The sequence below is a fragment of the Rhopalosiphum maidis genome, chromosome 4 (genome assembly GCF_003676215.2).
Source record: "Rhopalosiphum maidis isolate BTI-1 chromosome 4, ASM367621v3, whole genome shotgun sequence".
In the NCBI taxonomy this organism is placed as follows: Eukaryota; Metazoa; Arthropoda; class Insecta; order Hemiptera; family Aphididae; genus Rhopalosiphum; species Rhopalosiphum maidis.
In genome coordinates, this window is record NC_040880.1 from 1,815,563 (window position 1) to 1,839,422 (window position 23,860).

General features: G+C 25.5%; 3 protein-coding genes across 3 annotated transcripts; all 3 read right to left on the minus strand.

Moving 5' to 3' along the window:
• Positions 1 to 1,477: 1,477 nt before the first annotated feature.
• LOC113549901 (gametocyte-specific factor 1 homolog) lies at positions 1,478 to 5,748 on the minus strand. Its single transcript, XM_026951415.1, has 6 exons — positions 5,597 to 5,748; positions 3,824 to 3,971; positions 3,650 to 3,766; positions 2,681 to 2,815; positions 1,735 to 1,784; positions 1,478 to 1,652 (listed from the first exon to the last, which is right to left on the minus strand). Exons 1-5 carry the CDS (start codon positions 5,605 to 5,607, stop codon positions 1,752 to 1,754), a joined length of 444 nt encoding a protein of 147 aa, XP_026807216.1. The 5' UTR covers positions 5,608 to 5,748; the 3' UTR covers positions 1,478 to 1,652; positions 1,735 to 1,751.
• A 6,911-nt stretch (positions 5,749 to 12,659) lies between these two features.
• LOC113548021 (mitochondrial mRNA pseudouridine synthase Trub2) lies at positions 12,660 to 16,032 on the minus strand. Its single transcript, XM_026948659.1, has 6 exons — positions 15,706 to 16,032; positions 15,441 to 15,632; positions 15,150 to 15,366; positions 14,936 to 15,072; positions 13,945 to 14,230; positions 12,660 to 12,939 (listed from the first exon to the last, which is right to left on the minus strand). The coding sequence occupies exons 1-5, from the start codon at positions 15,827 to 15,829 to the stop codon at positions 13,950 to 13,952; spliced, it is 951 nt and encodes a 316-aa protein (XP_026804460.1). The 5' UTR covers positions 15,830 to 16,032; the 3' UTR covers positions 12,660 to 12,939; positions 13,945 to 13,949.
• Positions 16,033 to 17,117: 1,085 nt separating this feature from the next.
• LOC113548252 (gametocyte-specific factor 1 homolog) lies at positions 17,118 to 22,460 on the minus strand. The gene is made up of 6 exons (XM_026949036.1): positions 22,052 to 22,460; positions 20,964 to 21,135; positions 20,768 to 20,893; positions 19,909 to 20,094; positions 18,857 to 18,889; positions 17,118 to 17,623 (listed from the first exon to the last, which is right to left on the minus strand). The coding sequence occupies exons 1-6, from the start codon at positions 22,060 to 22,062 to the stop codon at positions 17,561 to 17,563; spliced, it is 591 nt and encodes a 196-aa protein (XP_026804837.1). The 5' UTR covers positions 22,063 to 22,460; the 3' UTR covers positions 17,118 to 17,560.
• Positions 22,461 to 23,860: the final 1,400 nt, after the last annotated feature.

Consider the following 23,860-nt stretch of genomic DNA (forward strand, 5'->3'; position numbering starts at 1 on the left):
AGACTCGTTTTTTGATATTTTCTTTGCATAGTTTAATTTTCAAAAAATTTCGTTTATTTTTTGGTATAATTTATTAGCACAAAAATAAATCCATATCTTTTTTATTTATTGACGTTTTTGTATATAATATTATTCTATTTTACATACCTCTTAATAATTTTTTATAATTAAGTAATCTGTGACTATGATGTAGTTTTAATTTTTGTAATTGATTCATCTTTAATGTACTTAATACGTACTCTAAATATCAACAAATAAATAATTAATACACATTACGTATATACATTTTTACTTTAATTAAGTAATATTAAGTAATAACTATAATAGTCAAATTTTTTAATTCAGTGCAAAGAGTTGAATACAATTTTGGATCAACAAAAAAACTTAGTGCAGGAGAAGCTGCTTATAATTTCATGTAGCTATAACTATGAACAGAGTACATATAGATACAATTTTTAATATTAAAAAAATAGTTAAATATCTTATTATTGGTGTAATTAAAACCTGTCCAAAAAAAATAAAGAAAAATAATGAATATTATTACACATATAGCGTATTCTTAAGTAATAAAACACAATATTCAATAATAAGTAAAAACCTAACCTAACATTGATATTAATATAAGCAGTAAATCGGTACTTTATATTAGTATAATAAAAAATTATAGCATAAAAAATAAAGTTATTATAATATATAGATTGACAATTTGACAACATTTCTCAATACGCCGCCATAAATTTAGTACTTCCGATGACGTTACTTATGAGGAATGGTGCGGGGTGATCGGTTTATTTACATGACTACAAGGCAACCTGTATAAACCTTACCTGGAGCATCAACTTGACCTTCGATCAGACGCTAAATATAAATGATACCAAAATTATCACGTCTAACTGAAAGGGGAACAAGTCTCAGAGTTTGACTTAATGGCCCCTAATCATGTGGTATAGGAGGAAAATTGTATAAAAAAAAATGTAGATTACTTAATATAAAATGTAGATTTGGGATTATGTTTGTAGTACAAAAATTTGAATATTTTGGGGACCTACCAAATCCGCCAATGTAAATAATATTTATATACCACTCGTCACACAGTGAGACAAATTGTATTATAAAAATTAATAAACACATTGCCGAATAACCGAATTAATTACGGCAACACGTGTGGAAAACTACATTGTCGTATCGCCGAAATGGTCATGGGTCGAACGGACATCGTCGAATTGACAGGCGATTGTAAAGTCTACCTACTACTAGTAAACCTACTACTACTGTATACCTGCTATTAATTAAATTTTAAAAATGTCGTAGTAATCGTAGTATTTTAATATAGACAAAATACAAATATATTGTAAAATAAAATAATCATAAAATAAATCGAAATTATATTTAAATGATATTTTCAAAAAGTCTATCTTATAATAAACCATAATAATAATAATAATATAAATCGTTTTGACGATACTACATTCTAAATAATAACGCCGCTGCCGTCTGACGTATTTCACTTCCATAGCATCTTGCGACTGTTAGAGGACGCCATACCTGCTGTGTTGTCGGTATGTCACTGACGTACATCATAATAAATTTTCATTCAGCAGAATACATTTTGTAATTTACTCTAATATTAAAGCTAATTAGAGTACATTTACCTATTATCAAATTTAAAGGTAAGAATATTATCTAGACAATGTCATATGCTTTTAAATAAATATAATAATAATAAGTATATACCTATAATAAAAAATTACTTATTTGCCAGCATTTGATGAAGAATTTTGCTTCTAAAAAAAAAAAAATGACGTATTGAATTAATATAAATAGTTATTTAGACATGTAATATTAAAATATTATTTTATTACGAAAGCTTAAAATGTATAAAAATAAAAAAAGTAAACAAAAGAATATTTTGTTAAAATGATTTTTTTTATATATTCCTAATATGAAAGTATAATTTTAAGTAAAATTAATGATAGCTGCAATAGTAAGAAATAGCTTTTTTTAGATAGCTATACAAAGACAAAAAAAAAATTAGAAAATATAAAAAATTTAAAGTATTTGAAAACAACTCAATTTTTTTAAAAAAATAAAAAAAATAGTTCACATAACTTTAGTTTAAAAATATAAAAAAAACAAAACTATTTTATTTAATTCGAAACAAGTTTTAGTAATAAATTCAATTACAATATTATTATCTACAAATATAGACAGACTTAAAAAAGCGTTAGATTCTGATAGCACGACCGTTTGCAACATAAATATCATAAACGCATATCACACTTATTGGAAAAATAAACAGAAGTTTAGTAAACTACAGTAACATACTGTTGTTTTCAGTAAAATTCAGGATTCAATGGTATTATCAATGTACACATTACTACATTAATTCTATAAATATCATTTTAATGTGTTTATTTTTTTAAATTTTAATAAGTTTCTCAGTATTTCTTAAACACCCTGTTTTCATACCCTCTTCAGCCCACTCTGTAGGTGTAAATACACCATTGGTAGTTTGGTAGGTATCTAATTTTTGAATTCATAGAGTTATAGTCACAAAATAAAATTGATTTGACAATAAAATGAATGTAGATGCTTTAGTAAAAAAGTTTATTGGGTAGTTTAATAACCATTTTCAAACTCACTAAAACTGAGGTCTGAGAAAGGCCGAAAATAAACTTACATCAAACTGTTGTTCCTTGCGATTTTTTTTACGCTGTGCCTTTGTAAGACCCGATTGGGGTTTCACAGAATATCCGGTCTGATTTCCTACCGTGTTTCCGCTAACACCTTGAACAGGTGACTCGTATAAATCTTCCTTGGAATCAATAAATTAAAATACAGTTAATTAGGTAGGTACCAAATTTACAAATGATTTGAAAATGTTATATATTAATCATAACTAAAATAAATAAATATAATTGTGGTATTAGATTTATTTAAGTTAGTAGATTTTTTCATTGTTTTCTAATTTTTTATGTATTTTAATATAGAAATACACAATATACTGATTGGTTTATAATGTAATTACAAATATATTATAAAAGCATATTAAATCAAATCTTATAATACGATTTTACACACGATAGATATAAACCAATTACAATTTCTGACTTCTGTAAGCTATTCTTACAGAATATTTATCAAAGTTTCTGCATCATAAAGATATATACTAAATTTTAAAGATTCTTCTAAAACTAAATATCAGAGACAATTTGTGGATGTACAATTATATAATAATTTATAATTTTAGATAGAATAAACAAAATACAATAATTATAAGTTTAGTTTTCTTTATTCTTGCAGATAAACAATAATAAGTTGATCTTGATATTTACATTGGTTCAAGTATAATTTTTATTTATTTGAGAAGTTACAAGAAAACACATAAATACTGAATTATGTAAAAATCCTAAACAGTTAATTAATTATACAAGATTTTAGTAGATTTGAATTCTATATTGTTATTAGACATTTATTTTTCATTACAATTTTCAAGTATAGCAAGTAATGCATTTGTAACATAAATAATTATGAGATATTATTTTATTAAAATATATAAAATACTTCTATGTGTATTACTATTTGTGTTGCTTAAATTCAAATATTTTTAAAGTTGTTTTTAATTGTTATTTAATAACTAGGTACTTACATCATCCCATGTTGATTCTGTAGAATCAGGACATTCATTATACTCGAATTTATTCGTGCAATCGTTTATTCTTGATGTATTCAACTTGGGCCGATCGCGGCACTGTCGCTTATGTTCCTAAGATTTAATTGATATTTAGGTATAAAAATATTTTTATTTTTTTCATTTACTCACTTCTATAAATTCTGAATTCACTACGTGGAAACAGTTAAAAGGACATATTGAATCGTTTTTTCTTTTATCTGGACATCTCGTTATATGTAACAATAGGGTTCTTTTAGGCATTTTGTGGTCACCATTAAATGGACAACGTACTGTTTTTCTATAATAGAACAAAATACAATTTAGAAACTAAATCATTAAGTATCTCTAATTGGCTAAATAATAATAGACCATTATCCTGTAATCATAATACTAACTAATTATAATTCTAAAACGTACAGCAAAAACCTAAGTATAGACACAATTTTACAAGGAAACAATCAACTAAAATAAATTAAACGAATTGATTAAAAATATTAATTCAAAAGACATAATATTAAGACAGGCGAATTACCTACTAAACATTAAATCTTCAAATTGTTTAACCATTTTTATTGATATACCTACCATCTACACATAATATAAGCCAAGATATTCATCATAATGTTTAATATGAAAAATTCTTCAGCACTAGGTATAGAAGGTAGGTATATCAATTAAAGTTGTTAAACAATTTGAAGATTTAATGTTTAATAGGTATATTAGATGCATTATAATCTCCATTATCTATAGGTATTTGATTGAAAACAAGATTAACCATAGTGATAGAACAATCAGTTTGTTAAATGTGTTTTCTACAATATTTGAAAAGGTAATTTAATAATGACCTATAACCTATTTCTATATTTATAACGTAATAAATTATAACTTAATTTACAATATGGTCTAATAAATGGTTTAAAAACTTAAGATGCCTTATCAGTTGACACATTTAACTAGAAAAATACATAACTTCGATAAATATAACAAAGCTGTTGGCATATTTTAAGACATAATTAAAGCTTTCAACAGTATATTTTATTCAGTTTTTTTTTAATTGTTGCAGCGGGTGTTAGAATTTTGTTCTATTATCAAAGCATTCACGTAAAAAGTAGATAAAAAACGACATCATATACAATAAAGGTCGTATTGCAAAAAAATAACACCTGCAATTGGGCCAAAATGAATCTTTTTTCAAAAAAGTATAAGGTAATATTGGTCTATTAAAGTTTTAAATTCAAAACGGAAAAATGTGGTGTTTGGGCTACTATTTTAAAGAAGCGTAGAGGCATGGTTGCTATGAACTGGATAACTTTTAACGAAATGGATATTTTTGTCATGTAAATGTAACATACTATAGTCCGGCTCACGAAAAGTGGCGGCTGACCGCCACGACCCAAGCGGATTATTTGTTGTAGTGGTTATCAAACAACAATATAATTTACCGCGCCGATAGTTCATGCTGCGCCGCCGCCGTTCCGGATCTCGCAACAATAGAATGAGAACCACTGTCTACACGTTGGGTGAGGTTCGGGGTACGGCGGCGGCCAGCCGCCACTTTTCGTGAGCCGGACTATACCTATTGAATATTTTGTATAACAAATTGTTTTTTCTAATTACATACAGTTTTTATTATATTTTAAAAGTTATTTATTAGATGAATCAATTTGATATTTAATGACAATATAAATATTTATTTAGCAAATTTACAAACAGAACAAAAATATAATGAATATAAAAAATAATAAAAGATTTGCAACTCCCCTATAAATATAGCCTGTGTTAGAGAGTTAAAATTTAATTCTAAACAGATTGACAGTTCATTATACATATAAACCAATTTGATAAATTTCATCTAATTTTTCAATTCTTAGACCAGATTATAATGTGGTTTTTTTAGATTTATAATCAGTATTCAGTACTTACTCTGATTCCATTATTGTTAATCTAAAGTAACAAATTACTATTTATTATAAAATTTAATCTATTGAAGCTTTATTCGTCAATTTGTATAATTATATTAACACTAAACTTAATATACACAAGTTTAAACAACAAACAAACAACAAGTTACAAGTAGTAAGATATATCTTAGTACCTAATGACAAATGACATAGTTGGGTTATGTTAGGTAAGGTTGGTTACAATATGTAATGACGTTTCAATGTGTCATCTATTGGGGTAATTATCATCACAGGGTAAATTCAATTTTGCCATCTGGAGAACCTGTTGAGCCCTTTCTCATAGAATAATAAAAATATTTTTATTCCTCCATGGCATGAAAGCACTTATTTGGGGTTAAGGTAGAGCGATATTTTAAATTTTGATAGAGGTGTCGGTATTTGTTCTACGCTATTACCGGTTATGCGGTATCTCCGGCGAATTTAGGAAATATTTTAATTTTGTTTCCAATCCAGAAAATGTTCATAACTGTATAAAAACTATTTTCTCCGCAATAATTAATTATGAATGATTTTATGACGCTGAGCGAGTTATAGTATCTTTACGGCAGGCACGTATGAAAATAAAAATTTTGAGGAGGGAGAGTCTACAAAATATAGCAATACAAATTGTGTTACAACATAATAAAACAATATTTTCATAACTCGAAATTATTTTTTTTGGTAGGGGGGGTAGGTTTGAATCCCAACCCCTCTATATAAACCCCTGCTCTGCTGCATTAGTATTGGTCTCTAAAAGTTAAAACCGTAATCCGTAATCTGATAGTAACGTGTATACCTATTTGTTACGATATTATAAAAACTGAAACAATCTATTGACCATCTATAGTCGCTGTACCGCTCTGTCCTATAGGGAAGAGAAAATTGTAATAGTTGAATTTGATGATTCATTGTTGTTCTGTGCTCATTGTAATTATAAAGCGACTCATTTATAATATTTTTAATAATACGTTCTTCCATGATAATATTGATATAATTTATTTAAATGATAACGTATGCTACGCTCCCCTAAAGATTGTGTTCAAGGTCAGAGTTATCCGATTTCGACTATACACACTATATAAAATTTGAATTCAATGATATAAAAAGATGGTTCTTAACGGAGATGGTCAATCAGCCTTTATGTCAAGGCATATTTCATTTTATGTTTTATGATATTGTTATTATTATAGTTATTTGTTTTACAATTACTTGTTAGTAATACAGCAGATTGAAATAATTTTTAGTATGATTGTATAAATAAAATATTATAACATGGTCTTTAGGAAGATACTAGATTTTCCCATATGAAAATCCACCCCTGTCTCTACTACATGGTTTTTTTTATGTATCCCATCATGGGTGGAAGAAGTGGTAACGAAGACTCGGAAGCCAGAAACAATTGAATGCTTTTGAAACTAAGAGGAGAGTCTGCAGGGTATTTTTTGGCAAACCAACAACATCTGCTAGCCAAGCACTCCATGCTCATCACAGATCGTATACACTAAAATCTAGCACCAATTTTACGAACACCACCGGTATCGGTGGAGATCGGCAAAACGGTATTGTAGTTATATTGTAACATGGATCAAGTTTGTGTTTTTATCAATCCTAGTTAGGCCTGTTAAACTCGCCCAAGCGGGTCTTACTTTACTACGATTGGATATATGGTCACTCGCTCAGTCTGACGCCATGTATGCTCATCCATTGATCTGCTGACACCAGTATGTGATTATACCCTTATTAAATGGGTCGTTTTTAGAGGAGGGGAGGAATATGATTGTATGACACAGCCCATATTAGTAGTAAGTACTACACTGCTATAGGAATTGTTATTGTCTTCTAACAAACACTACGGGCACAAATAACATAACTTGATCGGATTCTCCCACCTTACCTGTTGGTGTTGACTGTTAGAGGTACGGAGATCAAGCCGTTGGGTACGTCCAGTGGAGATATTTCCAAAACACATAGACATTGTCTTTTTTTAACTTTACTAAACAATGCTCATTTTTGTTTGGTGTATTATCATGAACTCTGCTTTTTCAAGTAAGACTCAATATATGAAAATATAAATACTTCATCCCATCAAGCGTAGTTTATGTGTTCTTGCGTCTGGTTAAATTTCACCTTACGGCCGTAACTACCTATGGAACGGTCAAACCATACAACACAATTACAGTCCGTCTAAAGTTAGTATTGTAAAGTGTAAAGGAATTATTATAGCGGAGGAGAGTAATAAGATGTAGTCACACAGAGTCGGAGTTTGTGGATTGCGTCCCAGATGCAGGTAAACAATTTTTATTCCACCTTTTCCATGTTCCGATTACGTCCTAATGTATAGTAGGTAAGCGTTAATTTGACAGATAAATTTATATATTAAATCTAATATTTTTGTCATACATGGTGTGGAGGTATATTTAAACATGAATTGGTTTTTACTTGATGAGTTTACGAACATTTTATTATGCTTGCGAAAGCTTTCATTCAAAATTCAACTATTTTTTTTACACATCTCATCCCAATGTTTATCAATTTTTAAATATTTTAAAACAATGTCAAACAGATACATACATAAAAATAACGTCAAGTCATAATTTAATACCTGTAAAACGCAGAGCAAAGTACTTGAAATAATAGAAATTTATTGATAAACAAATAAACAACTTAAATAATAAAATTATAACCTCTTTACAATACCTTAAAACTATTTCACTTAAAACTCCTTTTTTTAAATGACATATTTGAACTTAATTTTATCGATTTTTGTATTAATATTATTTTATATTACTGACAAGAAATATATTATTTTAAAACACTAACTAGAGATGTATTATTAAAATTATTTATTCCTATATACATATTTGGACATATTTGGACTTAATTTTATTTATTTTTGTATTAATATTATTTTATGACACTGACAAGAAATATATTATTTAAATTATTTATTCCTGTATATTTGGATTTATTTTTATTGGTTTTTGTATTATCATTATTTAAAAAATAATTATTAATTATGACTATTCGTTTTACAAAATTGTATGCTTATATATCATACAATAGACGCAATTGGAACATAACAAGGTAAGAAAAAATAATTTACCTATTCGACTTGTGGACGCAATCGTCAAGGTTGAAATGGGACGCAATCGAATGACGCCCCACAGAGTACGCTGAATAACTTAAAGTTTAAATTCAACAATTATATTAATAGCTATTCAGTAAAATTATTAGTTCTAGCTGAAGTATTCCGATGAAACAACATAGCTTCTTATATATATACATATAAATTATGCATTTAAACCCTGAAATATCCCCATTCATTAACCTAACTGGATGTCTGAATACCTGTGTAAACATTCCAATAATTTTGGTTTCAAATAAACACTTAAGGTCTTAGGCCCCCATCTTTTAATGTTTTCATCAACACCGATTACTCAAAAATTGTTCCATGTTGTATTACCATTTGCTGATAATGCCAAAATTGTTTACACTATTTCGTTTCTTTACGACTGTTTATCTAGTCATCTATCTTATTATGTACACATTCTTATAATTGTAAATACCTATTTAAATGTACCATGTAGAGAGAGTTTATAATGTGAAATAGGTAGGTATTCATTTTGATCATAGAGTATAGGCTCAAATTTATGGAATATATCTATTCAATAAATAATATAAGGTTAGGTTAGGTTAGGTTACCTATATTATTTTATAAAGTTAAAATACTTCGTAATATATAAAAGACTTAAAAATTTTAAGAGTTGGTTTTTAGATTTAGCACAATTAGTTTATTCTTATGGTTCATTAGTATGGCCGGTATGGGGTTGTACTTACTCTAGCCATATTAAAGTTTTAAATATTACTATAAATTATTTAATTAAAATTATTTTAAATAAACCTAGATTATAATATTATATCCTACAAATTTAATATATACTGAATTTACTTTATGAACGCCAAACTTTATTATAATTTATGTTTAAAATTAAATCTATTGTTAATGAATAATGATTATCAGCTATCACACACTTTTAAGTTATAACACAAGATTAAAAAATAATAACAACCTTAATGTTCCTTTTAATAACATCAATTTCGGCAATAAAAATTCTATAGTTAAGAGTATATTATTACGATAACGTAAATATAACATTAATATTTTTTCTTTTGCTAATTTTGCTTAGTATAAAAATTATGTACTTAATGTTCTAACCAATACTCTTCTTAATATAAAATAGACAATTAAAACCTGTACTGTTCTTGTTTCATTTGTGATATAATTTATATATTATTTTAAATTTTTAAGTTTTTTTTCTATTTTATTTTTGTTTTGATATTGTAAGAAACTTTTTTATTTTATGAAATCAATTAATCCACATACAAGCTAATGCTTTGAGGATGAGTTTGAAACTTTTGTATATGTACTTATTTCTTATATGAAATTGTAAATTGTTTATAATTGTAATAAATTAAATATTATTATCTGGGCTCGGAAGTTCTAGCAAATGCGTATTTTTCTTGGTTCGTCCTAGAACATCCAAAGTATAAGATACAAATATGTTTCACACTTCTCTGATATCATACACGAAATTTTATTTTGCTATTTTTTGCATATTTACGGTTTTTACTGTTATTTTGCTAATTTAAGGTTTTTAGTGCTATTTTTGGGTATATTTTCACATAAATACATAGAGCTATTTTGCTAATTTGGAGTTATAAATGCTGTTTATGGGCATATTTTTAAAAACTAAATTTGGTTAACCTACCAAACAGCCGCCAACGAATATGTGAACGAAAACAAATCGTTATAATATTTTAAGATGGTACGCATCCAAAATAAACGGCCTTAGATCGTTGTTATCGTCGATTAAATCGGACAATTCCGTTCGTTTCCAATAAATTGTTTATTTTTAAAATCGTGTTAGTCACATCGTACTATCGCACTATCATTGGATTAGTTGTATTATCGTACTGCAGTCGTATTCTTGTCGATATCTACCAGATATTCTATGAAAAACATTAAAAATCTGTAAAATTAAATATATCTTAAATTTCATGTTTAAAAAAATTTGTTGAAAATTTTATTTTACATATTTTCTAATTTTTAGTGTTATTTATAGCGCTGATATTAATGTTCTTATGTGCATATTTAAGCGCTAAAAATTAATTTTTTTAGTGCTATAACTTCCGAGCCCTGTTTATAACTAATTGTAAAATTAGTTTTATATGTTACTATAATTTATTTTGCTATATCTTACTTTTGTTTATTATAATATTTTATTTTTATTGCTTTGTTTATATTTTTCCAAAAACCGACCGTTTGGCATTTATTATAGTAAATAAAAAATAATCCCTCGACAAAGAAATCAATAAAATTATCTTAATATGATTCTATCACACCAATTATGGTCCATTCGCCAGATCACATAAATAAACGATTCAAATCATTCTTAATAAACTTATCATTAAAACCACGGGATTTTTCACCTTAATAACAACTTAATCCCTAATAACCCGAGAGTAAAATACTAAGGTTTGATAACTCCAGAGTACTTGGTTACAAAATGTTAAAAATATCAATCTATTCTAGACTACATCTGCTTCGCTCATTTCTTCAATCAAAGATATCCACCAATAATATTTAAATATTAGTTTTATAAATCTATATTATCAGGAGTCAACACTATAATGTTTAGATTCTACAACATCCCAATATATGGGGTTCCACCAAATCACCTTTGCTCTTTGGTTAATCAAAAATAATGATTTTCGCTATGATGCAAACATTTCAACTCTTACTTACCTAATTAACTAAATCATATTACCTTTTCATTTCATTAAAAGTTAATCCATCACCAAAACCCACTAATTAATTGTCAATTCTTCTACACAATCCCTGATAACCACCAAGAATTGTCAAATGGACAGACCTAGACATTTACTTATTTAAACTGTCTGGGGTCACAGTTTTTTAGGTTAATTCACATTTTACGATATAGTGAATCTCATTACTTTAATACACAATCTTACTGTATTTTATGTATAGATTGTAATTATTAATTTTTAATAAAAATAAAATATTCAATTTCGTTAAAATGTATATTTTGATCAATAAAAAGCTAAAAAAATTGAAAATTTCAAATGACTATAAATAGTATAAAGTCTACATATTTTGAACACTTTAGTGCGTGTACTTATAAAAAATGAAAATAGTGTAATCAAGAATCTAATTCATTCTAATATCATTTTTAAGAAGAAAAAAATCGGTTAGGTTAAATTCTATGCTTCAATTACCCAAAATTCACATTTTTAAGAAATAATAAATACAAAAATATAATAAATAAATAATAAAATAATAAAATAAAAATAAATAATATTTATATATTATAATATAATGCTTATATTTAGCCCTTCTATTTTCATAATAATCAAAAGTTATGAATATAATTTATACTTTATATAACAAAATATTAAACATTTAACTTTAGGTATTAGATAGTTAAACAAATAGTACTATTTTCTTTTTAGATATATACACTGTATTTTATATTTATAACATAAATATTATTTAACTTTTCAAACGTATTTAAAAAACTATAAATAATTAAATTTTAATAAACAAAAAAATAACTATATTTTAAACAATTTATTATAATAATATAAAAATAAAAAAACAAAGTAATTTAATATTATAGGTACTAACAATAAAGTTAGTTTAAAACTATGTATAAAATTCACGATTATTTTATATTATGAATATATAAGTTTCAATGAAATAAAATGAGTGAAATTTTAACAACAAAGAAAAAAAACGGCTGCCATAATTTTTGATTTTTAATTCTTGATTTTAAGAGAACCCAACACTTGCATATTGTGTTGTTTGTCTTACAAGTGTGTAACATAGCAAATCACTTAAGCTTTGTTAGTTTAAAAATTAGAGTGAATCGACCTATTATTAAACTTGAATAGCTTGATGGTAAGAACATTATCTGTGTCTGTATGTTGATTTTTTACAATTATTCAGTTTTTAAATGAGTTATGAGTATTTTTAAATTACGCTTTATTATAAATGCATAACTCGTTAAAAAATTTAACTATTGTTAAAAACCAACATATAAACATAGATAATGTTTTTACCATCAAGTTTCATAATAGGTCGATTTACTCTAATTTCTAAACTAACTGAGCTAAACATGATCTGCTTAACATACATTTTCTATGTTACGTATTTGTAAGACGGAGATAACACGTTATTTAGAAGTGATATCCTCTAAATAAGACACTACTTTCTGCACACATAAGCAACACCACTGTGGTAAGAACCTAATACAAATCACAAATAAATTTAATGATTTAAGTTAGTAATAACTAATATATATATTCCACAATTTATTTTATTTACTTTTATAATAAATAAAATATTTAAATATAATTATAATAAGATACTATTGATAATTTGAAATTGGTGAGCCAGGAAAATGTTATTATTCATATTTATTATTGAATATTATTATAATAGCTATGTTCCATGTGATAGGACTAATCTTCCGCAATAGTTATAAACATACACACTCAGAAACATATTTGGGGGGCAATGCGCCCTGTGCACCAAATTTTAAGTCTCTTAAAGGGGTGCCGCGCTAGAAGTTAAATTTTTAGGATTAAGTTTTTTTAAGGGGAAAAAAGGACACCAATATATGTTTGTTAAAATTGTAAATACACTTCTGCACATACTACAGAAGCCTATCCAATTATTGACATTTTATGTTTTTGCTTTGGCACATTAAAATAAAAAACCGTTACGAAAAAGTGTCCACGAAAAGCGTTACGTAATTACCATGGATACCACGGTTGCCATGGAGACCCCTCATAATGTAAGTTGTTAACATATCAATTAAAATAATTTTATAACAGCAACAGTCATGTCTATATTTCACTTTACATTATAGACTATATGTTATACATCATACGTTATGACGTATATAACATATAGGTAGGAAAGTAAAGACATAAAATGTCTCAATTAACGCGGACTCGTACGCGTTGATTTTTTGTGTGCTGAACATGCCATTGTATAAATATAAATTATTTATATTTTAAACATTAGAAGTTATTCATATTATACAAATGAACTTTTAATTTTAAATATTTTAACTATAGTCTAGCAGAGATTCTAGAAATAAGTTATAAATAGGGTTATAAGAATATTATTAAACTGACACTACTATTAAGAAATAAAAGAAACTCATTTAAAAAAAAAACTTCCTTTTATTAAATAAATTATGTGGTTTTAATGATGAACTTTTGAACACTAATTATATAACTCACCAAAATTATTGTACACCACTCATTTTTTGATTAGATTCAAAATAAGATTGTTCAGTAATGAATGAAGGTAGTTTACTCATTTGTTTGTATGATGCATTACATTCTCTCATATTTTCTAACACAAATTGAAGAGTCCAATGTTTCATTAAGAGTGCTTGTTGAATGGTAAATGATGAATATCTTATACAGCGTATAGCAGTACATGTCGCTGAACATCTCAACTTAAGTCCTATTTCATGTACTAATGATAATAAATAATTTTCATATTCATTAATAACATTAATTTCTGAAATTTGAAAAATAAAATGAATATTAGGTATATAAACTGTATGATTTTATAATATTATAATTAAATGTTAAGTTTTGTATAATCAAATAAGTAGTGTTATCAAATTCATACTAAATCATTTTTTATTTTTTATGTTTTTGAATACTATTAGAATAAAATTATCTAATAAAAAATTACAGAGAATTATATTTTTGATGATGTGACACATTGATGAATCTAAATATTATCCCAAAACAATTTATTATCCATTTAAATTTACAACATTTTATTATTTTAATAGAAACTCTCAAAAATATTGACTTGTATTAATTTTTGATGGTGATTTTACTATAAAATTACTCAAAAATCATAAAAATTATTTTACATGAATGCATAACACCTATATTGATTGTGATTCTGAGTAAGAAAATAAATATTGCGCTGAAATTCTCTTAAAAATCTATAGTTACATTACATAGAACTGTATATTGTAGGAAAACGTTTTATAAATCACCCTTCACTTTCATAAAATAAATATAACAAAATAACAAAACAACAAATTTTAAGTTTGTAAATTAATTGTTTAATATACTACAAGGATTTTTCTAAAAAATATGTATTATATATTTTTTACTCTGTAAACTGTGATATAAACATAATTGTTTATTAATTTTCATATCAAATATGAAGACACTATAGTTCTTATTCAACTTTAATACTTACCAATGATAAAATTCGGTAAATCTAGACTTATGCATTTAATTCCATAAATTAAAGGAATTTTAGAAGTTGCTGGCCGGATCAACCCTTTTATGGCCAAATCATAAGCTGTTTGAGTTTGAGTGTCTACATTGGCCAGTCTAAAATTTTATGTCAGTAAGTACATTAAAATAATTAAATAATATAAAAATGATTACATAATATAAAATGTAGTTACTCAAACATCTTTTTTTGATTTGATGCCTGTATTGTAGACATAAGTTTATCAACATTTTCACGTCTCACAAAATCAAAACGTCCCTTTTCAATAACTTGACCATCGATGTGCATATTCTTGGTCATAATTCCTAATTGTCCATGTAAATGATATGTTCGCAATGGATAGTTGTTTTGAAGATTTCTTACCATTTTAGTACCCTTATTTAGCCCCATGACTTAAAAAACAATTTTAAAATTGATTAACAATTAATATAGGTAGGTAACAAGTACCTATTAAAATTAGCCATACCACAAACGCCCGACACACGCTTTCCCAAATGAGTAGTCCATATACATTTAATATCTTGGGTTTGGTACCTGGGACCAACAACAAGTACATTATCTGCAAAACTGGGCTCTAATTTTACATTAAGTTCTTTTGTAGTATCTCCGGAAATGACAACACGATTTTCTGGAAATCTAACACCGCATGAATTCAACTCTATAATAATAAAATTCAAACTCATGTTTACAGTGGTTTCTAAGTTTCCTTGTTGTTAGTCAATGTTACTTACCTTGTGTTAACTTTAACAGCAATGAATGGCGACAACCGCTAAGATGAACTCCAGCTGGTTTATATAAACACACGACACCATTCAAAAGTTTAAATGCTTTTTCACTAGTCGACAGATTATTCATCTTAAATGTTTTTTCAGTTGAATCACAGAATAATATTCTGTGGTTTAATTCTCAACTCGTAATTTAAAGTTTTAACATGGAACTATGGGAAACCAGAATTAAAAATATAAGTCACTATCCATACATTAATAGAATGAATTGGATGAAAATATACTAACATAGGTTTTTAATTTGTAATGTTTTAAATAAATAAGAAAATAAAAAATGTGAAATTGTGGATCATTATCTTTTATCTGTAATCAATTCACATAAGTTCATGGCTGTTATCAAAATTCAAAATAAATAATGATAATCATATCACAGAATAATAATAATATTTTATGATCATTTTATAATATATAACTTACATTATAAGCATTATAACCACAATTTATTCTTATAGATTTTGATAGGTACTCGAAGTTCAAATTTGAAATTTAATTATTAAACTTGACACATATTAGTAATTACTTATATATACATATTAATATATTTATGATTTGCTTTAAAACAATAGTAGTAATAGAACCGATGGACACAAAATTAAACATATTTCATATACCTATATGTTTTAAGTATTAATAAATAATACATAGTTTATATATATATATATATAATAGCAATAAATAATTAATATAATACAAAATGTTTCATTTTTATTATTTACCTGACTTAAAAATTGAAACAGGCATTTAACTAAATTTCTAGACGGATAATCAAGTTTCATAAAAAATAAATTCTAATGCCTAACCATGTAGCAAAATGCCTAATTTGACTATATACCTACAACACTTACATTAATAGCAATAAATTGAGATTCGATACACTATTGTCAGTTGTCCTGAATCACTATTCAATATCCATTTGTCGTGATCATCAAACATGTAAATTGTAATCTCGTTGTACAAAGTACGATTTAGTTACCATTTTGCCAGTTACAAGTTTAACCAAATAGTCTTTTAATCTAAAATTTCTTATATTAACACAACTTTAATGGAACTTAAAAAATGTTTAAAATTCAGGTTAGTTAAATTTATAACAAATAGGTATTTTAAGTTATTTTCCTTTTTAATTTACTAAATGTTTATCCGTATCATATAATTCATGTCCATAATAATTATAATATGAGTTCTTTACATATAACTTACTCTCATGCATTACTGTTTAGCTAGGATGTGCATTCACAAAGATTTGAAACTCTAACTGCTGATAAAGATTTAGACTTATTAATAAAAAAAAAAAAAACTGAAGTGGATTTTGACTTACAACTTTAAAATTTTTTAAATGGTATATAAAGTCACAAATTATATATCTTGACAAATTGTATATTTTATTTTTAAGACATATCTTACAATAATATTGAATCACAGTAATAATAGTCCAACAGTCAATTAAATGTAATATGTTATAATATCAAAAAAAAAAATATTTTTAACTATAAGTAATCACTAATCAATAATAGTAAAAAAATAGATACATTAATAGCATAGCTACATAAAGCCTTCTTCTTTAAGTCTCAAAAAAAAAGTTGATGAAAATAATTATAAATAATTATTTACTTTAATTTTAAACCCCCCCTTGGTCCTTTTATGAATTAGAAATTTTGGATCCATGCCTGGCACAATATGTGTCAACTTTAATGTACTTAATTTCAAAATTTATAATTTATTAAGTAAAAAATATAAACACATTAATATTGTAATAATATTTAGTATAAATCAATACATAAAATAAATTATATTCAAAAATATATTAAGTGTTTGGTTTCTTTCCAAAAAATAATCCACGATTCATACTTTGATCACTTTGATTAGTCTACAAAATAGAATAATACACATATTAGAAAGATAAAACTGAAATTGGTTACATAACATAAAATACAAATGTAAATATAATAAACTATCATATAGTAAAACAAAGTCTATACTCTCTCCCAAAGTAGAAGATAACAATATGTACCCTAAATTGTTGTTTGATTTATTAGGAGGAGCATCTGGTGATTAACTAAACATTTGAAAAGACACATCACTTACAAATGTATACAAGATAATGACTACTCAACATTTTATCTTTTGGAGTATATAAAAGTATTAAATTAACATTATGTTTACATGCAGAATAAAGGTTCATCATTGTTGAGCATTATAAACAAAAGCTTTAATAATTTTTATAATTCACCGGCTCTTAAATCACTCAGTGTCTTTATAGATTACAATTCAGTAAGCTGGTCTTCTTATTTTATTAGTTTTCTACTCTACAGCTCTAAACTTATCAACCTAAGATTAACACTATAAGTTAAAAGAATTGAGCAAGATAATTATTTAATTAAAAATTATTGAACAACATTATTTACTGTCCAGATCTATTATCCAAACTAACCTTTCTAATTCATACAATCAGATAAGTTGAATTTTTTTATAAGCCATTTCAGTTGTTGTATAGATAGAATTTTTGTTTAAAATAAAGTTGTACAGTCGTACATCTTGAAAGTTATTTTAACATTAATTTTTTTTGCTGTAGTTCTATTGATTTTTTTTTATGAATATTTTAGTTATTTATTCATTTATATTACTTAAATTAACCTCATACAATATCATGTAATGTATATAACTATTGTATATATTTCCATATACTAATAAATTCTAATTTGACTTGCAAGTTTAAATCATAAGAAATAAATAAATTGGTTAATATATCATATGACAATTAGATAAAATAACATGTTCTTAAAATATAATTCAGTTACAGATAAGAAGTCTTTACAAGTCAATTGTAGCGTATATTCCTCATATTTTTTGTGTATTTATGTTTTAAAAAAAAAAGAAATATAGTAAAATATTACTGAGGGAAAATTAAAAAGAAAGATATTGTTAATGAAGTAATTTGTGTTATCTTCGTATAACATTTTATAGGTGGGAGATAAATAAAAAATTGTCAAAGAAATTCATTAAAATTTGGGAACCACGCCTTAAAACTATTATTATTAAAATTAGGTAGTTAAAAATTAATGTAAATTTAATAAAAAAAAAAATTAAAATAGTTACTTACTAATTTGCCAGCATTTGATTTAGAATTTTGTCTCTAAAAAAAAAAAAATTGAATTAATAGAAGTGGTTATTTAGAAATTAAATATTAAATTATTATTTTATTATGAGTGCTTAAAATTTATAAAAATAAAAAAGTAAGCAAAAGAATTTCTAGTATTATCAAAAGTGTCAGGAAAAACCCTAAAAGTAACGGAAAAAAAGGAATTTTTAAGCATAACCAGTTTTTTTCAAAATTGATTTTTTATTTTACTGTAACTAAAAAACAAATCATTGTAAATACTTGAAATTTTCAACAAATGTTTATATTAGCGTTACCTATTTACGATTAAATTTTTAAAATATTTCGACTTTTTTAAAGTTATTTATAGACAAATGACATTTTCAATTTAAAATTCATTAAATTATTGTGGTTTATATTTAAGGTTAAAAAATCCAATACAATGTTCTCCATAACTTTTTCTTTAAATAACTATAAAAAAAACTCCAGCGTCAATATAGAAAACATTTTATGAGAGCATGAAAACGATACATCTTAAAATAATTTAAAATATTTGTTGTTATTCAAAAAGTATAAGTCGTAGAAACCTAAAACTTTTATTAGTAGTTGAGAAAAATGAATTAAAATTTAATTATAGGTAATAATATAATATGTCTTAAACTGACAAATCATTTCCGTTCAGGATTGTTTTTGGTGTACAATGATACCTGTCATTGTATTCAAATTTAACACATCCATTAAAATGACCTACTCTCCACCTCTATTATACAGCAGAGCAATGCCTACTAGCCCATACTTTTTTAAATTTTAATAAGTTTCTCAGTACTTCTTAAATACCATGTTTTCATGTTTCCTCCTAATTCCACTTTGTAAAGTAAATACACCATTGGTAGTTTGGTAGGTACTTTTTGAATTCATAAACTTATAGTCACAAAATTAAAATTGTGTTTGAAAGTAAAATGAAGGTAGTTGTTTTAGTGAAAAATGTTATTAGTTTAAAATAATTTTCAAACTGACTGTAACTGTGGTCTGAGAATGGCCAAAAATTTACTTACATCATTTATATTCAAGTTAGGATTATATGATAAGTCAACATTTGACAGAGTTTGTTGAGCTTTCTGACGAAATTTCTTGCGCTCTGACTTTGTAAGACCCAATTGCGGTTTCATAAAATATCCGGTCTGGTTTATGATTGTGTTTTCGCTAACACCTTGAGCTTTTTTATTGATGTTTGAATCGTCCTAGGAATCAATAAATTAAAATATAGTTAATTAGGTAGTCAGTTTTCAAATAAATTAAACATTTTATGTTTCAATTATCGCTATAATAAATAAATACAATTATGGTATTAGACTTATGTAAGTTAGTAGATTTTTTATTATTTTCTCATTTTTTATCTATAAAAACAGAAATATACAATATATTGAGATTTATGGTATAATTAAAAATATATTAAATCATATCTTATAATAACATTCTACACACGAAAGATATAAACCAATCACAATTTCTGCATTTATTCTTACAGAATGTACATCACATTTTCTGCAACACAAAGATATATTACTTCTAAAACTAAATATCAGAGATAATTTTCAGATATAGAATCATAATAATTTATAATTTTAGCCATACGATAAAAAATTACAAAATACAATAATAATTATAAGTATAATTTAATAATTCTTGCAGATTATCCATAATAATTGGGACTAGATATTTAGATTGGTTTAAATATAATTTTTATTAATTAAATAAGTTACAAAAAAACACATGACTGACTACTTGTAATATAAATAATTATAAAACATTATTATATTAAAAAATATACATAAAAGAGTTATATTTGTAATATTTAAAATCAAAAAATTTTAAGTATTTTTTTTTATTGTCGCTTATTAACTAGGTACTTACATCATCCCACGTTGAATCTTCAAAAGGTTCCACTTTACCTTTATAAGTGATCGCAATCTTATCATCTGTGGTTTTGTATAATATTTGATCAAAATTCAAACGGTTTGGACACTGTTCTTCATGTTCCTAAGATTCAATTGGCATTTAGATATAATCTTACAAGTTCAAAAATAATAATAATTATTTTTTAACAAACTTTTATTAATGAAGAATGAACCACATGGAGGTTATTAAAAGTGCATATACTTTGATTTGGTTTCTTGTCTGGGCATTTTGTTAAATGTAATAAAAGAGTTTTCTGTGGCATTGTGTGGGATATGTTGAATGGACAATGAACAACATTTGATTTTGTATTCTGACCCAAATGTCTATAATAAATCATAATAAAATTTAGAAATTAAATCTGTCTTTGTCTTATATACGTCTAAATCCCTATACTCTATGTGTTTTTGCAAAGACAGAAAATTACCAATAACAATCCCCTTAAAAAGAGAACTATTTTTATAATAACTTACACTGAATCTTATTTAAAAATTAAAATATCAAAAAATATGAAGCACACAAATACAGAAAATATTAAAGTTTAATCTTAAATCAATTAAATTTGATACCTATTAAAGTTTACGTGATAATGTGTTAATTGGCTAAATATATTATTATTCAGTTAGGAATAATGCCAATAATGCATTTCAGCATTATAAATACATCTTATAAAACACAATATACTATATCAACCAGTATAGTTGTAACAAAAATAGAATAACTATAATACTCAAAAAACATTTTCTAAATGTTTAAAATTAGGTACTTAAATTTTTCCAATAGTATAAATTATGCAGTAGTGTTCGAGTAATGTAAATGTAATTAAAAATCTTATGGAAAAAATTTATTTTTATTTAAATTTTTTTTGACTGTATAATTCTATACTTTTACTACATGTTACCACAAATATATCACTATTTTTATACATAATAAATTATACCTAAGTAGAACCATTTATCATTATGTAAATTCAATTGTATCAATTATTGGTATATAACTATATAATATATTAAAAAGTAATTGGCTTGCGGATTTTTCCCTAAGCTGGTTGTACTACTACCTACTACTGTAGGTGGTAAAATTATGTTTCACCATCGTAGCATTTAAGTAATAAGTATGTTAAAAAAAAATATATTATTTTGGCAATAACAGTATATAACATTTGATTAATTCAATTTTATTTTTCAATTGGCAAATCTTGGCTACATTTTTTTATATTCATAATCAGTATTCAGTACTTACACCGATTCCATTATTGATTTAAAGTACAGACTAATAACTAATTATCTATAACACTTTGCAAGTTGAACATCTTCTTTTCAGGTTTATAATAAGTGTAAATGGACAATATAACAAATTAATGTACATAAATTTGCAACAATACTGCAGATAATATAACTCAATAATATGAAAGTAAGTATTATCTATACAAGTAAAATGGTTTGATCGTAAAACACTAGTCACAAAGAATAATGTTTATAATTTTTAATCTTATTTGATAGTATACAAAAACAACTAAAGAGCAGAAGAAGAAAATAACAAATTTAACGAACAACTGCCAATTAACAGTCAGCTAACATTGAGCAAATGAGTAATGACTAAAGGACTAAAGGAGTTAGAACCAGGATAGTCACAAGTGAAAGAGCTGCTTCACTGCTTGTAGCTGGGGACACGATTTAATATAGTTGTAGTTGGGAAAAACAGTGTTACCATTCTAACAAAACTGAATTATGTGAAATTGCAATTGCAATTATAATTTAAATTTTAAGACAAGATATAGTATATTAATTATTGAGAAACTTGTTGATTCTTGATTAATTATTTAATTGTTAAGAAACCTGTTGATTCTTGATTAATTATATAACATTTATACCTGTAGTTCGTTAATTTATTGTATTATACTTTATACTTGTAGTTCTATTGTTACCGATTTGGCAGTTTAGTGTTTTTCGTTTTTTTTTTATAATAATTTATTTTAAAATGGTCAATGTATGTTGCATTAAAGGCTGTTCCACAAATTTGTATGCATACCTATGCACTGTACCTATTTAACTTATAAACATGGATTTAGTAATTCTTAGTAATTTATTATGATAAACTGTGTAAGCTATAACCATTACTTTTAAGAATATTGGTTATTATTTTTTTTTATAATATTATAGATAAATAATATTATTTTAGTAATTACACTTTTAATTGTACCTTATTACCTTAATAATAAATTGTACTGTAAAAAATTTGCTTTATACTTACTAATTTGCTAATGTAATGTCTATATAACTTATTTCTTATACAAACTCAAATTATTGTCAGCTTACCTGATATTGTAAAAGATTTTTATTTCAAAAACACGAGGATTAGGTACTACTATTGAGTATTGTCTAATACCTAACTAATAAGTAATAACCATTAACCATAACAAAAATATATAAAGAGATTAGTCAAACTGTTTGACTACGTCGAAACCATCATCTTGCACAGTCGCATAGCTTCTTTATCTCAATTACAGACATTGTTACAACAATATTAAGCTTTGAAGCGTAAATTATCATTACCGAACCACTCGGATCAGTGAATTCATTTATAAATAATGCCACGTCTTGCAATCCGACCAGATTAGAAATTTTGGAATCATTGAAACTGTCGAGAGCGAGTATCTCTTCTTGAGCTTGACTTCAGACGTCGTCATAACAATATTCGGCATCAATGTATAAAGTCTTGTTAACGGATCATCAAAACTATAACTTTTTAGTTTTTACGTATACATTTCAATCAATTATTTTAGGTTCCTTTAAATCATCGAGATCTGCGGCTTCTCTTAAACTCAACTTTAAATGTCTTGTCAATGAACCTGTAAAATCACGGCTTATTGCGTAGATAAAATTCGTTTACGCTATGGAGGTATAGACGAATATTATATTTCATAAACTAACTGAAAATTTTCATAAAGACAATATTTGTATTTTTTGTACCAAGAATAAATTTTAAACTCAAATTAAAACAAAAGAAATGTTGTTACCTAAAGAAATTAAAATCATGTAGACCATAAGG

Coding starts and splice junctions, on each gene's coding strand:
- LOC113549901 (XM_026951415.1), bottom strand. Junction 3,767..3,823: donor TGAATTCAGAATTTATAGAA/GTGAGTAAATGA, acceptor ATTAAATCTTAG/GAACATAAGCGACAGTGCCG. Junction 2,816..3,649: donor CAGAATCAACATGGGATGAT/GTAAGTACCTAG, acceptor ATTGATTCCAAG/GAAGATTTATACGAGTCACC.
- LOC113548021 (XM_026948659.1), bottom strand. CDS start 15,829: ATGAATAATCTGTCGACTAGTGAAAAAGCATTTAAACTTTTGAATGGT. Junction 15,367..15,440: donor GCGTGTGTCGGGCGTTTGTG/GTATGGCTAATT, acceptor TTGTTTTTTAAG/TCATGGGGCTAAATAAGGGT. Junction 15,073..15,149: donor AATCAAAAAAAGATGTTTGA/GTAACTACATTT, acceptor ATAAAATTTTAG/ACTGGCCAATGTAGACACTC.
- LOC113548252 (XM_026949036.1), bottom strand. Junction 18,890..19,908: donor CTAACTTGAATATAAATGAT/GTAAGTAAATTT, acceptor TTTTTTTTTTAG/AGACAAAATTCTAAATCAAA. Junction 17,624..18,856: donor AATCAAATGCTGGCAAATTA/GTAAGTAACTAT, acceptor TCTATTTTGTAG/ACTAATCAAAGTGATCAAAG.